The sequence below is a fragment of the Brachycentrus maculatus genome, unplaced genomic scaffold, assembly GCF_059751285.1.
Source record: "Brachycentrus maculatus isolate JH-2025_06_01 unplaced genomic scaffold, ASM5975128v1 h1tg000644l, whole genome shotgun sequence".
Lineage (NCBI taxonomy): Eukaryota > Metazoa > Arthropoda > Insecta > Trichoptera > Brachycentridae > Brachycentrus > Brachycentrus maculatus.
The window spans coordinates 146946-163235 of record NW_028281380.1 but is presented as its reverse complement, the minus strand read 5'-3'; the positions used below and the strand labels follow the sequence as shown (position 1 = coordinate 163235).

Below are 16290 nucleotides of genomic sequence, written 5' to 3'. Positions count from 1 at the left end.
ATGAAAATTTAATGTAAGATCTATTTTTCTAGGTTATAAATATGTGTTTTTGGAGAATATTTCTTTTTTATTTCTTTACACATTTACTGCAGTTATATGAATCTCTCCATTTTCTTAAAAAAGTAATGTTACACAAACTTTGATTTTACCCACTTTTTGATATGTGTCTTTCAGATAAAAATTATTCTTTGATAAGATCAAATATTTGAAATAATTAAAGATAGTGAGGTCAAGTCACGTATGAGGAGATGCATGAATGCGAAACAGGCGAAGATTGTTTGTAAAAACAGATTTTTTTGATTGATTGGCGTTCTATTCCATCTACCTACCCCTGCGATGGTGAGTAAGTTTTCTTTATTTATTTTTTTTACAAAAATGTTAATAATAATAGTATAAAACCTCTCACTGAGATTTTTATTATTAACATTTTTTATTAATATTTTTGTAAAAAAAAATAAGTAAAAATCACTAACCACAAAGAAAATGCTTTAAATATTAATAATATTGAGGATATAATAAGTTTTCAGTCAATTATGTCAAAATGTTCTTCACATTAAATTTAAGTTTTACTTGGGAAATATCAATTCTTAAAATCTATTGTGACGAGTGTTTCGATGCATTCCGCATCATTTTCAATACACGTGAGACAATAGATTTTAATGAACAGTGGTATTTACCAAGTAAAATTCAAATTTAAAATAGGATGTTACTACCACAAAGTGACTGCTGAATCACTTGATGAAAATATTATTTACCTTTGTCGAGATATTAATAAATATCCTGAAATACACCCTTGTAATTTTGTTCTTCGGGGTACAGCTCATCTCAGAGGTAACAGGAAAACATACTGTAAAAGATATACCCAAACTATCATAAAAAACGTGGAATTATATTATCTTAGCACGTATAAAAATATACAAGATATACACGCAAAATCCACGGTTTTCACCTGGGAATAATAAATAGAGGGTGTAAATCAGACGGAGGCAACGACGTCAGGAGAATGAATTATTGACTGAGCTACAAGTATGTACACTATAACTAAGGCATATAGAATACCTATATTGTATTTTGGGTTTATGCTATTTACAGAGTGTTGCTAAATTAATGACAGCCATTTTTTAATGTTTAAAGTGAAGTTTTCGCAGTAATTCACGGTGTTTTCTGAAATGTGTGGGGTGAGGCATTTGAGTGGTTAATGGTTTGTTGAATAACTTAATAAATTAATAATTAAAAAATCATATGTTGAACTTAATTGGGATCGTGTTAATTATTTTATTAATTAACACATTTTTAAGTATGAAGTTGCTAAATTTATGACAGCCATTTTTTAATGTTTGAAGTATTTGAAGTATTCGCAGTAATTCATGGTGTTGTCTTAATTGTGTGGGGTGAGGTATTAATAGTTGAATAGTTTGTTGAATAAAACAGTAATTGAAATTATAATTTTATAATAAAATAGCAAATGATATATTTAACTGGCATGGTGACAACCTTACCATTATTTAACATATTTTTTAATTTACTTCAAAAGCCTTGAGGTGAAGTCACTAAATTAATGGCAGCCATTTTTTAATGTGAAAGTGAAATTTTCGCAGTTATTCATTGTGTTGTCTAAATTGTGTGTGGTGAAGTATTAAGTCGTGAAAGATTTGTTGAATATCTAGTTACTAAAATAAATAATAAAAAGCAAATTATATATTTTACTGGCATTGTGGCAATTCTTTCATAAATTTATATAATTAATCCTTATTCCAAACCTTGAGGTAAAATATGCAAACCTTTAAGGTTCATGCGACATTTCCATTAAATAAATTAAAATGAAAAAATAAAAAGTTGAGACAAAACATTACATAAAATATAAAGATATAATAGTAAAATAAATTGATTTGGCAGTCACATTGTGGTAACATATATTTTAATTTTTAATCAAATTATGCTTCACGACAATTTTGATGTGTTATCCTTGTTCATAAATCTAGGTTTCTTGACATAGGGGTTATTTTTACAATTTTTGAAATCTCAACATGGATGAAGAAGAAAATACACATCTGGATATTAACAAGGTTTATGAACTGTTTATTACCAGCCATCGCATGACAAGTTATAATAAGCCTTTTAAATACCTAGACTTCTAAATTCTTCTTCATCTATGTTGAGATGTAAAAATGTACAATTTCGATTGATTAATTACAGTATTGTTTGAAATCCACTACGACGAATGTTAGTCTAAACTTTAAAGGTGAGCCTTTTTTATTTAAAAAAAATAATATTTTTAAAATTAGTAAAAAAAAAATTTAAATGGGTAGTAGGTAAAATTTTATCCCTCAAATGGCTAATGACAAAGAAGACAAGGTAAACCTCAAATGACTTGTATCTTTATACATGAACCAATTTAGAAACCTTGTTCTTGAATCACTAGAACTTCACTAGAGACATCTATTGGTGAGATGTAAAGAAGCTTTTTACTAAGCAGAAACTCTTATATTAGTATGTGAGGTCCGAATCCTGGATTATAATCACACACATGAGAAACGCCAGAAAATACCATTTAATTTTTTATTATTTAAGCTTATAATTTGACCAGATAATTTATTTACATTTTGAGTGTGTCCAAATACTTGTTCACAAAATCTGTGTGATTATAATCCAGGATTGGGACCTCACATACTAATATAAGAGTTTCTGCTTAATAAAAAGCTTCTTTACATCTCACCAATAGACTTGTATCTTCAATATATATTTAACTTCAGCAAGAATGCAAGTGAATCATACCCCAGTTTCATGATATCCCAGGAGATCATGATGATTCAGAGACAGCCCTTGAAAAATATGGACCTTTTTTTACAATCGCAGTAAAAAAATAAAATAAGTTATGACACCCTATATAAAATGTATTACGATGAAGGATACATAGTTGCTTTGTTCGGAATTCTGGGTAGCAGTTTCTATTGCATAAAATATGTGGGTGTACCTTTTACCCTTATGCTTTTGAAGAGATCTACAAGGATATGGAAGGATGTCCAAAATGAATAGGGCAAGCAAAAATAATTATGTTTACTGTTTCCTTATTGTATATTTCTTGTTGATAATAGAGCACTTAGTATTGCTACTAGGTCAAAATTATCAAATCAATTTTAACTATACACAAGGGAGGATACCAAATTTGAAATAATGTTGTAATATCATAGAAATACAGTAAAACGTATCCATCTCTGATAAGGTCAAAACCATAAAAGTGATTATAAACAACGTTTGAGTTTCATTTTTTAAGTTTCATTAGTTAAGTTAATTAAATATTTTTGGTTTAAAAAAAATATTAGCTAAATATTAGCTATTTCTTTAAATATTAATATTAATCATTTTAGGAAATATTTTATGTACCGCAAAAAAAAAATAAAAAATTTGTTTTGCATTTACTTTGTGGTAAGACATGAAACATTATTTTTAAAAAAAACACTTGTTCTACACCACTAAAGTTTATTTATGACTACTTGTTTCGGAAGCTAAGCTTTCATCCTTGGGTCTAAATGTAGTTTAAATTTAGATCTGAGGATGGAAGCTTAGTTTTCGAAAGTAGTAGTCATAAATAAACTCAAGTGGTATAAAAACAAGTGTTTTCTTTTATAATTTCAAACAAAAAGTTAATTTTATACTATCTAAACCCAAAATAATATATTATTTAGAAGACTTACATGTTAAACTAATGGTAAAAGAATAATAAATTTATTTTATTAGATTATTTTTTTAGATCAAAAAGATTTTTTTGAAATGTGGCATGTTCTTTTTGACCTCATGACTGTCTTAAGTCTAACCCTGACTTTATAAAACTTTATAAAATTGAAACTTATTTCACAAATGAAATGGTGTCAGAATAAATATTAAAATTCTATTATTTATTACAGCATGATTATTTCTTGAAATTTAGCGTATTCCGTTTGACATCACGACTGTCTAAAACCTTGACTTAACATTCAAAAACTGAAATGAATTTCGACAAATAAAATGGTGTCAGAATAAATATTATTTTTTTTTTTTTGACAGCATGATTATTTTCTTGAAATTTAGCGGGTTCCCAGTGTTGTTAGATAGTTGTGACTTCACAACTGTCTAAAACCTGTACTTAACTTTTAAAAACTAAAATGACTTACTTTACGAATGACACGACGTTGGAATGAATATTATAATTCAATTTTTTTCTTTTTCTTTATATAAAACTTTTCTTTCTCAAAACATTTCCAAGGCTTTCTCCTTTACTTTGCAAAGTTTAGTTTATTTCAGAACAAACACATATTCCGTATTTCAAAACACCACTTATGTCTACCTTTTGACGAAGGACTTTGTTGACAAGGAGTGAAAAGTTTCCGTTAGTTTTTCTTTCTCAAACATAACTGTACGGCGTTTTTGTTTGCTTTACATGATTTTCAAATTACTACCGATATTTTCCTTTGTATTTCCGGCAAATAATAGAAACCCCGTTGAATTAGAACAGTTCGCGATTCAACACAAATCTTGCTAGAAACTTTGTGAAAAACAATAAGGTACTGCGGAAACTCTAAAGAAATATAAAGAAAATTAATTAAATTTGGTGAACCTTTTAAAACTCTTTGTTGTGTTGTTTTCATACAGTAATACAGTAAATCTTTGATATTACGAACTTTTATTTAACGAATTTCAGATATGAAGGACAAAAATCCAGTCAAATTTAAACGTTCATGTATAATTTATTTATTGATTTGACATTCAATTTGTATAACTCCATTTTAATTTATGTATTAATTTTCAAATCAAACACAGATTTTTCGAGTCTGCTAAGTTGTATTTTATTAAGAAAAATACATTGTTAATTAATATTGTGACAATTAATAGATTTATATTGTCCACTGACACTTCGTGATGAAATTGCATTTTTAATGTATTATTAGATTAAAACCAATATTTTTAGCTTTTCTAGTCTGATGATGTCGGTAACGAAGAAATCCGGTCACTGGTCAAATAAAAATAAAGTGGAAAAGCTAAAAATATAGGTTTTAATCTAATAATATATTGTGACAATTGTTTCGCCTAGTTGTGGCCTATTTTAAACGGCATAACTAGGCGAAGTTATGGCGTTCATTTGAAAATGCCATAACTAGGCGAAACAATTGTCACAATATTAATTTTTAATATGTTTTTGTTAATATAATACACCTTAAGAGAATCAAAAAATCTGTGTTCGATTTAAAAATTAATACATAAATTTCATGTATAATATTATATGAACGGGACGTTTTTTAATTAAAAATTAAAAACGTCCAGTTCATATCAATCATGCTAAAATTCAAGCCGCTTCTATCCATGCTTCTGTCCGCTTCCGTAGTGTAGTGGTTATTGCATCTTGCCACTATGCTAGAGGCCTCAAATTTGATTCCCAGGGGGGGTAAAAATAAATGTGGGTGGTTTTAACTTCCATATTTATTAAATATCACCCGGACGATTTACCTGAAGCGCAGGGCTGATAACCTTGCCTTCGTTCAATTAACGATCAAGATAACTCTGCATCTGATACTTCTTACATGATAGCCAACTTTACTACATACTGCATTTTGGAGACGGACAATAAACTTTTTCAAGAAAAAATAAAATCCCGTTTTAAAAAAAAAATTATCTACTCAAATATACCCAATCGATTCAGCAGTCACTTTGTGGTAATACCATTCCACTAGAGACTAAAATTTGGCTTGATAAATGCCACTTTATCTTTAAATTTACTTTGATCCGTATTTCGATGTATTTCGCATCATTTTATGTTGAAATGATGCCGAATGCATCGAAACACTTCATAGATTTCAAGAAAACCTGCTGTTTACCAAGTCAAATTTAAATTGATTATGACCGAAACACTCTGCTCATCATTCATTGTTTACTTTGTGTTTGTTATACAAATGTCAAATCTTAATAATTTTATTTCAATGACCTGGCGATGGAATGATTTTCCGAAACCGGTAGTCACAAATAAGTGGATATTAGATTAAATAATGGATGATAATAATAATAAAACCCTTATCCGCACCCCAATGGTGCAAAGGGCACTGTGTCATATAAACGCAGTGTTATCTTGATCGTTTACACATGAAGGAAAGGTGATCAGCCCTCCGCTTCAGGTACCAGTCCATGATAATATTGAATAAATATTACAGTGAAAAAATCACTTACATTTATTTTACCCCCCTTGGGAATCGAACCCGGGACCTCCAGAACGGTAGCCGAGCGTGCTGACCATTATACTACGGAGGCGGACAAAATTTTATTACCATACCACAAAGTTATCAATGCTTTTTAATGCAATATAAAAAATATAATTGATTTGCTAGGGCTAATATCTTTTTGTGTTAGATTGACGTGTTTTATTTAACTAAATTATCCTACTGAGTTATTATATCAATCAAATCTAGCTTAAGTAAGAAATTTATGAGTTGACATAAAAATTTCACTATTGGTTTAAATATTTCATGAAATCATTTCAGGGATCCTGACAGACAAATTGCCACCATAGAATCTCACCAGCCTATGCCGATCCCCATAGTGACGTGTGATTTCGCTTCCGACATCTCGACCAGCGAAGCCAACGAGATGCAATCTCTTCCTGTCGAACAACCAAAGGATACCCTAAAGGTAAAACTATATTTTAAATTTTAAAACTGAATTATATTAAATTATTTATTTATTTGGCATTAACTTTATTGAATGATATGTTGAAAATTAAAAATTTAACACTTGTATAAGACCTCTATTTATTTTGTGATCACATGTCAATAAAAACATCTCTAGTTTCCGAAACTAGTCGTGTGTAATAAAACTCGATCAGTGGTTTTATACAAGTTTTTTTGACATCTCAACATAGATGAAAAAGATATTGGAAGTCTAAGCGTTTGCGGGGCTAACGACCGTCATAGGCTGGTTTAAATGATCACTTTACACACGTGTAACATTCACCATTTCTACCCCCGTATAAAGTGATCACTTAAACCAACCTATGATGGTTGTAAGCGCTGTTAATGCCCTGATTTCCATTTTCTTCTTCATCAATGTTGAGATATCAAAAAATGATGTATAAAATAATTTATAATTGGAGATTATCCAGATTTGTGAACAAGTATTTGAACACACTCAAAATGCTGTCACATACAAGTGTTTAATTTTTAATTAACCACTTCTATTTTATTAGTATAACAGGCATGGTGGCAAAGTTGGGTAGACGCTCGACTTCGAAACTGGCGTCGCAGGTCCGAGTTCCACCGATTGAAAAATAAATTCATGAAAGATTTTTTCAATTGGTCTGGATATTTATCTTTCTCGTAATATGCGTCGTAATTGTTAGTTACTTATGAAGTTTATAAAAATATATAGCTAAAATATTAACATTTATTGATTGTTTTTAAATGGAAAATTCTGTGATAATATTTTTAATCAAAATAAAAAAAATAGCTCATACCCCCTCTTCAACCTTCAACGTTCCTAAGACAAAACTGTAAAATTTAGACTTTTAAGCTTCACATACGGTGTTTGAAAATGATGCGAAATACATCAAAACACGTGTCACAATAGATTTAAAGAGAAAGTGGTATTAACCAAGTAAAATTGCAATTAAAAATATACAAGTTATTTCTTGAATGTTTTCCGCAGATACTTTGTGGTACATTTTATAATATCTTAATAAAATTAATAGACTTTATTTTCACCACTTTTTTATTCATACAATTCAACCTACCGGTTTCTACAATTCATTGTCATCATCAGAGTTTATTTTAAATAAAAAAAAAACATTAAAAATATTAAAACACTTTCACCAAAAACTTCCACACACTCCATACAAATCCTAAATGTTATTATTATTTTTTTTTTAAATAACATCAAGAATTTGTATGGAGTGTGTGGAAGTTTTTGGTGAAAGTTTTGTTATATTATTAATGATTTTTATTTAAAATAAACCTTGATGATGACAATGTATTGTTGAAACCAGTGGGTTGAATTGTATGAATAAAAAAAGTGGTGAAAACAAAGTCTATTAATTTTATTAAGATATTCAAGTTAAAAGATTAAAGATCGCTCAAAACCTAAGCCAAAAAAACAAATTTATCAACATGAAAGACACAAAGGACGTTATCACTTTATGTATGTTTTGTTCAATTTGCTTCAAAGGAATATTTACTATGTTTTTCTGACCGTAAAATAAATGTGACTCCTTGTCACGTGGCCAAACCCACGTCCTTTTTTTCATCTTTATCAATCCTTTGACGGGGTATTATTACAATAATAAAAACAGCAAATCCTTCGTCTTGATGTGCCGATTTGATAGGCACTATTTTGAGAAGGTGTCAACGACACAATAAAATGTGAAGAGTACTTTTACGAAGGTCTCAGTGAGAAAAATCATTATTCTTTCCCGAATCATACGTTTTCAGTCATATTTATGTATTATTTATTGATAACAACATAATAATTGGATTTTCGAAAAATTTGACATATCAATATAGGTGAAAAAAATTGGAAGTCTTGGTTTTTACATGGCTTACGATCGTCATAGCCATTGGTTAAGTGATAATTTTATTCTCAATATTATTACTATTTAAAGCATTTACTTTGTGGTTAGTCATTTTTACTTCATTATATTAGTATATAACCACTCACCGAAATTTTTATGTCTACCGGTTTCGAGACGTATCCATCTCTTTGTCAGGACAATCACTACCACAGTATTGTATGTTTAACCTCGGCTCATAACGCATGTTTGTGCTGAAACCTTTAGTGCATATTGGTCTTCGGGTGTGAAAATCGCACGTGTGAAACATTTTGTGTAGATTTAAGTGTGTAAATAGTGCTATGGTAGTGAAGGGTAGTATGGTTTGCATGCTGTGGTAGTGATTGTCCTGACGAAGATACGGGTACGTCTCGAAACCGGTAGACATAAAAATCCCGGTGAGTGGTTAAATACAAGTAGGTACTACTATTTTTGTAAAAAACAAATAAGTGATAACCTTAGACACGTGTATGTTAACATTCACCTTTTCTACCCACGATTGGCAACCACACTACTTAAATTCTTGAAAAATAACATAATGATTTAAAAATAATAAATCAAACAATTATTCAAGACTAAATTTTGATATCTCAACAAAGATGAAGAAGCATATGAAAGTCTTGGTATTCACAAGGCCTACGACCATCATATGCTTGGTTTAGAGATTACTTTACACACTGTGACATTCACTTATTCTACCTATGATTGACAACCACATAAATAAAAAATTTGGAACCCCTATATACATATGTATTGATCAAACTCGTGACGCAGTGCATGTGAGAACTGCAAATGTTCTCATTAACAGTTGAAAATACAATTGGATTTTTTTTAAATAAGGTGAAAATACAAACAGCTTGCGTTTTCACTTGTGGTAGGTACATCTGTAGTTCTCAAAACTAGTTGTGTTTGAATTTATAATCTCATAAAAATGATCTGAAGTAAGTGTTTCATTTTTATATACAACATTTTGAGTGTGTCCAAATACTTGTTGACAAAATCTGGATTATATCCAATTACAGGAGTTAATAATAATAATAATAAATTTGGATAACTTATATAGCGACATTTTCGTAAAAAAATACCTCAAGGGCGCTTCATTTTCATATTTTTTTTTGACATCTTATCAAAGATGTAGAAGAATATGGAAGTCTGAGCATTTACGGGGCTGACGACCGTCATAGGCTGGTTTAAGTGATCACTTTACAATTATTATATTTTTCATTTTTATATTTGAATCTTATTCCTGAACAACCCCTTCTAAATGGTTTGCAGGGTCTGTCAGACTCCTGAATGTTTAACGTAACTTACAACGTAGACAAAAAATAATTCCGAACTGTTTGTATTATCAATAATTAATCATGGTTTTTTTACCTTGGATATAAAAAAAAGCTATACAATTATAATTACTGTATTCAAAATACGTAACAATATCAATTATATTCAAATTGACAGTAAAAATACAAAAATATTATTTTTATATTAGTTTTTGATATCTTATCAAAGATGAAGAAGAATACGGAAGTCTGGGTTCACTCGGGAAGTGATCACTTTACACACGTGTAACATTCACCAATTCAACCCAATTTTGACAACCACACTACTCAAATTCACTTAAACCAGCCTATGACGGCCGTCAGCCCGGTAAATGCCCAGACTTCTATATTCTTCTTCGTCTTTGATGAGATGTCAAAAAATAATATGAAAATAACTTCTGTAATTGGAGATAATCCAGATTTTGTGAACGAGTATTTGGACACGCTTAAAATGTTGATGATTTAAATATTAAAACCTAATATTTATTTAAGACCACTTCTGAATTTATGAATGTAATGAAATTATTGTAATGAATGAAATGTATGAATGTGATGAAATAAATGAAAAATTACACGATTACTTTCAAGAACTATTGATGCCCTCATATTCAGCTGAAATTGCAAACTAATAATTGAATAAAAAAATTAAGTATCGTAAGAGGTGAGTGTTTAACTAACGGTGTTTTACAACTATTTTATTTGTTATATTTAAACCAGCCACAATTAGTTAAGTTAATGCCAAATCAAGACTTAACAAAATAATAGTCTATGAACAGAATTAATTAAAATATCCAATTAAATAGTGGATTGGATTATGTTTTGGGAATACGATCGATCGACAATCCCTTTTTGAACCAGATATCTTTTGACAATCCAGAGATTATTGTCAGTAATGATTTCGTACCGCAGATATTTGCGGATTACGATGTCCTGGTTCCTTCTGTAATCCTGGTACTTTTCCGATTGTCCTTTTTATTTCTCAAACTCGTCCTTTTCTTTGAATCAACGAATGAAAAAACGGATGAAAAAAGGAGATTTGAGTGATATTTAACGTAATACTTTATGATCCCCTGCTCTTCAGTAAAATTATTCAGTTTAAAGAAAATATAAAATATAAAATGAAACAGCTCTTGGATTTTATCAGACCCAACGGTTTTGTGTACTAAGTGAATAAATTTAAAAGAAACGTAATCCTTTATAAATATAAATGATTTTTTTAAAGAACCGACAAATAGCTTTAAAAAAAGAAACAGCTTTTTCCTTAAATTGTTTTGTTTTACAACCATCTTTTATGTTCTTAGCATAAAATTGTACCCTTAAATTTTAAATCATATCCAAACAAAAAGAAACGAGAATTTAAAAAGCAGATCGATGATGAACAAAAAAATACATATTTAAATACACCTCAATTTATTATTTGAATATAAACATAAATTCATGTATTAATTTTTAAATGAAACACATATTTTTTGAGTCTACTAAGTTGTATTTTACTAACAAAAACATATGAAAAAATAATATTGCGACAGTTAAAATAATGTTAAAATTGTCACTTAGAATTGTTAAGCTACATTAGGACTGTCAGTCCATTTGATCTTCACATTCGTTTGAAAATACCATAACTAGGCGAAACAACGATTTAAAAATTAACACATAAATTAAAATGGAGTCCTACAAATTAAACACCAAATCAATAAATAAACATAAATGATTTTTAATGACCATAATCAAGATTATTTATGTAAACACTAATTGTTTTGGGAACTAAAAATATTGATAAAACATTGTAAAATTTAAAAAAACGCAAAATTGGGCTTATACAAGTGTTTTTTTTTTATATGTATATATTATCGTGTTATTCCACGAAATTTATACAAAACCAATAAAAAATACCTTGTTGTGTTACATCATTATTGCAAATTCGTTTATGGCATATATACACACTTTGAATACAAAAAAAATCATTATTTATTTTAATTATTGTAACTGTAGATAGTTGGTAGAATTCCATATTGTTAAACATTCTGTTTGATAATGTCTTAATAAGACGAAACGCGCCACGTATAACATAAACATAAATAAATGTAGAATTCAATCCAATAAACCCTAATAATTTTTGATTTATTACACAACAATTCATTTTTTTTGTTAAATCCAAGGTATAAAAATATAAATAAATTATTTTTAATACAAATTAAAAATAACGAAATTATTTTCTTCGGTATGAAGAAATTTACCATTTTTATTTTAAATGTTAAAGGGATGCTTGCATTTTAAGTATAATTCATTAAGTTCAATTGACCTTAATAATTAATACTTGTGAAAATAGATTGAAAATATGGACAGAAAAAAACGAGTTACATTTGTCAAAAACAAGTATTTCAAACACTTGGGGTGGTCAGGTTATGAGTCTGATTAATTGGTGTATATGTATGAGGAGATGTATGAATGTGAAAAAGGCGATTTTTTTTTAATTACTCAACGTCGAAGTGACTCTGAAATCTAGCTACGGCTTATGCAATACCGCTTATCATAACCCTACTCAGGCTTCAATTTTTTAAGTTTCATAGCCTATGCCTACTCGTGAGTGGATTTACTCTTTATGTTTAAAGCTACTGTAATTTCATGTAATTCATGAGTGAAAATTCTAAGCAAAAACACTCGCGAAGGCGAAGAATGTTACTTAAGATAGAATGGTGTAGCGCTTTGTTATCTCTGCCTACCTTTGCGAGGAAACGGTAAAAATATTTAAAATAGGTCAGCGATTGCGAAACATGTGAGAATAATCATTTTCTGTAATCGGACAAAAATCCGTATAGATTTCAAAGTTTCATTAATCATTTTCGAAATATTGCTCAGTACGTTTCACTTCTAGGGGATTTTCCGAGATATTAATCGAACTCCTGCGAGTTTTTAAAATATAACGCCGAAGGATATTTGCACATTCTGCAAGTCATACGGTAAAATTGGCTTCGGTTTTCCTCTTCACGGAAATTCTCCTCGTTGCAGCTAATTGAAAGTCATTATTGGATCCAATAGCATAATAAATGTGTAAAAGAAAAATTCACCATTATTTGAGATTTCCAAATCCTGTTTTTATCGCATAAAATTTTTACCCCGGAACAATGCAGTTCTGTCGCCTACTTTCAAAATCCGCCAGATCCATGTATGTCGATTTTACAAAAAAATGCAAATTTTCCGGGCAACATTTATGTTTCAAAGATTTGTCTATCATTAGATAAAATATTGTGAAATGGAGAATTTTCCCAAAGACACGAAACACAAACCGATAATGATGTCATCTTAATTTTGACTTATCACCGCTCTCTGATTGGCCGAATGGGTCATAAGGCAAGTTTCATGAATAAAACGGAGTTTGAAATACAATGCTATTTTTAAGTATTTTTTAGCAGGGTTTTCAAATATTTGCATATTTTAAACGATTAAACCCACAATTGGCATTCCAATGGAGTATTTATTTTAAAATATTATAAAATTGGATCTGGTGGATTTTGAAAGTAGGCGACACAGTTGCACAATATTATTTTAAGAGCATTCGCCACGTATATTTGGGAAGTAGAAGAGTTTTCTAGGGATGGAAAGATTGATTAAAAAACGCATTGATAATAAATAAAATTACATAACATTAAATCAATAATCACAATAAAAGATAAAAAATAATAAAAAAACAATAGTAAGATAAGACCCGAAGATGGAAGTACCTGTAGCTTCCGAAACTTAAAAATAAAATATATATAAAGTAAGTAGTAAAAGTGTTTTCATATTATTTTTTTACATCTCATCAAAGATGGAGAAGAATATGGAAGTCTGGGCATTTACGGGGCTGACAGCCGTCATAGGCTGGTGGAAAAATAACTCGTGTAATTGGAGATAATCCCGATTTGTGAACAAGTATTTGGACACACTCAAAATATTGTAAATAAAGTGGTTTTTCTTTTCCAATTTCTTCATGTCTTGCCAAAACAATAAATAAAATTGTTTTAAAATCACTATGAAGTGTAGAATGGTGAATGTTACACATGGATATATATATATATATATATATATATATATATATATATATATATATATATATATATATATATATATATATATATATATATATATATATATATATATATATATATATATATATATATATATATATATATATATATATATATATATATATATATATATATATGTATATATATATATATATATATATATATATATATATATATATATATATATATATATATATATATATATATATAAAATACATACAAAGATATATATGGGGTTTTGTTTATCCCTGTAGGTTTTTTGTAGAAAAAATTCTAATTTAAAATACGCTGTCTTATAAAACCCAAAATAAATAATTGGACCGTAGGGATTCGCTACACGAGCCCCAAAGCTCGGGATTTAAGGCTTCGTAAATCCTTAATCGACGCATCCTTAGAGTAGTAGGAAACGTAGAAGAATTCCTTTGTCCCGCATTCCTATTTTTTTTATCTTATCCGTCTAAGAAGAACCCTCGGACAAATACTGCTATGGTGAATAGACTGAATTTATGCTTTGGTGTTTTGGGAAAGGTTTCTAAATGAAAAGGCTTATTTGAATACAGTCCGTATTTAATTTCATAAGGAACAAACCATTTTTTCACTGTGCTGACGAGTACTTAGTAGTAAATGAAAAACACAGAAAATATCTATAAAATACATATTATATAGCTATTATAAGACATAAATGGAAAAGGGTTATTTTTTTAATGGAAACAATTTTACAAAAGTTCATTTTATGCTTACATTTTTACATCTCAAGGAAGATGAAGAGGAATATGGATGTTTGAATATTTAAAAGACATACGACTCATCAAAGACAGTTTCTAGGATTTTAAACTTGGAAGTATAATATACTGACTTGGTAAAAATGACTAACTGCATTGACTAACATTGATGTTTATTTTATTGCCAAGCAAAAGCGACTTTAATGGCCCTCCTGAACACTTAACGTTTTTTTAGTTAACGTCACTTTCTCCTGTACGTCTACGATAATACATATATATATATATATATATATATATGTATATATATATATATATATATATTTTTTTATATATAAATATATATATATATATATATATATATATATATATATATATATATATATATATATATATATATATATATATATATATGTACGACGTGAGATTATATAAAATATTTAAGAAACATTAGATAACAATATAAACGTTAAAAAATAATATACTTTTGTATGAAATAATACGCTATCTTGATTTTTGATAATTTTTTCACCTAGACAAATTATTATATTTACTTTTGTCTTACAATTTTTTGTAAGACATTTTGTGTCTTACAAAATATCATAAATTATTTGGTATGATGTTTTGTACATTTCTTTATTTGACATCGGTAGTGTCGCGTTGTGGCCCCGTGGCTAGTGTCACGGACTCTTAAGTCAGAGTTTCTCGGTTCGAACCCACTCTACCACGACTTGATACCTATTCTTATAATGAGCCGCTTAGGCTCACAGAATTAGTATAAAATTAAAATATTTTGTAAATAATAAAAAACACAAATATTTCTCTTTAAAAAATAATGATATATTAATTAAGTAAATATGATTTAAACTTGACAAGTCTTGTTGAAATTTTTATAACACTTTTAAAATCCTTTCCACTGTATATCTGTGGTTTTATTTTTTAGGTATTATTTTACATTCAATACAGACTTCTGAATATACGTAACTGCCAAATGTTTATTTTTTTTTATTCACAATTAATTTGAATAAGATAAGGGTTGTAAGTTCACCAAGGAAATAAAACTTTCGGAATCAATTCTTTGTTTCAATACAAAACTTTTTTCCTCCACCGAGATTGAAAGGGTTTATTTATTTTAGTTTCTTACAAAGTAAATACATAAACGTATATTTATTTGACGTCTATAATTTATGAAAACCAAGCGTCATAGTTTACTTATATTATTTTTCTCTCTTTTTTGTTAAACATGTATGTATATATATATATATATATATATATATATATATATATATATATATATATATATATATATATATATATATATATATATATATACATATATATATATATATATATATATATATATATATATATATATATATATATATATATATATATATATATATATATATATATATATATATATATATATATATATATATATATATATATATATATATATATATATATATATATATAAGTAATAATATAACATAAAAATAAGTAATTATATGAGTTATAATTAATATAATAATTTTAGATTAAATAATTTTGTTTACGGAAAACCACCAAGCCACTTTTTGCGTCTTGTCATTCATGCGTTTTTTTTTAAAAATATTTTCAAAATGTTT

At 28.2% G+C, this 16290-nt stretch overlaps 1 protein-coding gene across 1 annotated transcript in view; it reads left to right on the top strand.

Annotated features, from left to right (window-relative positions):
* LOC148300863 (tyramine receptor 1-like) overlaps positions 1–16290 on the top strand; it is a 134221-nt gene that overhangs the window by 103791 nt on the left and 14140 nt on the right. The window contains exon 5 of the mRNA XM_088274192.1: positions 6507–6654. Within this exon, the coding sequence (XP_088130318.1) occupies positions 6507–6654 (148 nt within the window). The remainder of the gene's footprint in view (positions 1–6506; positions 6655–16290) is intronic.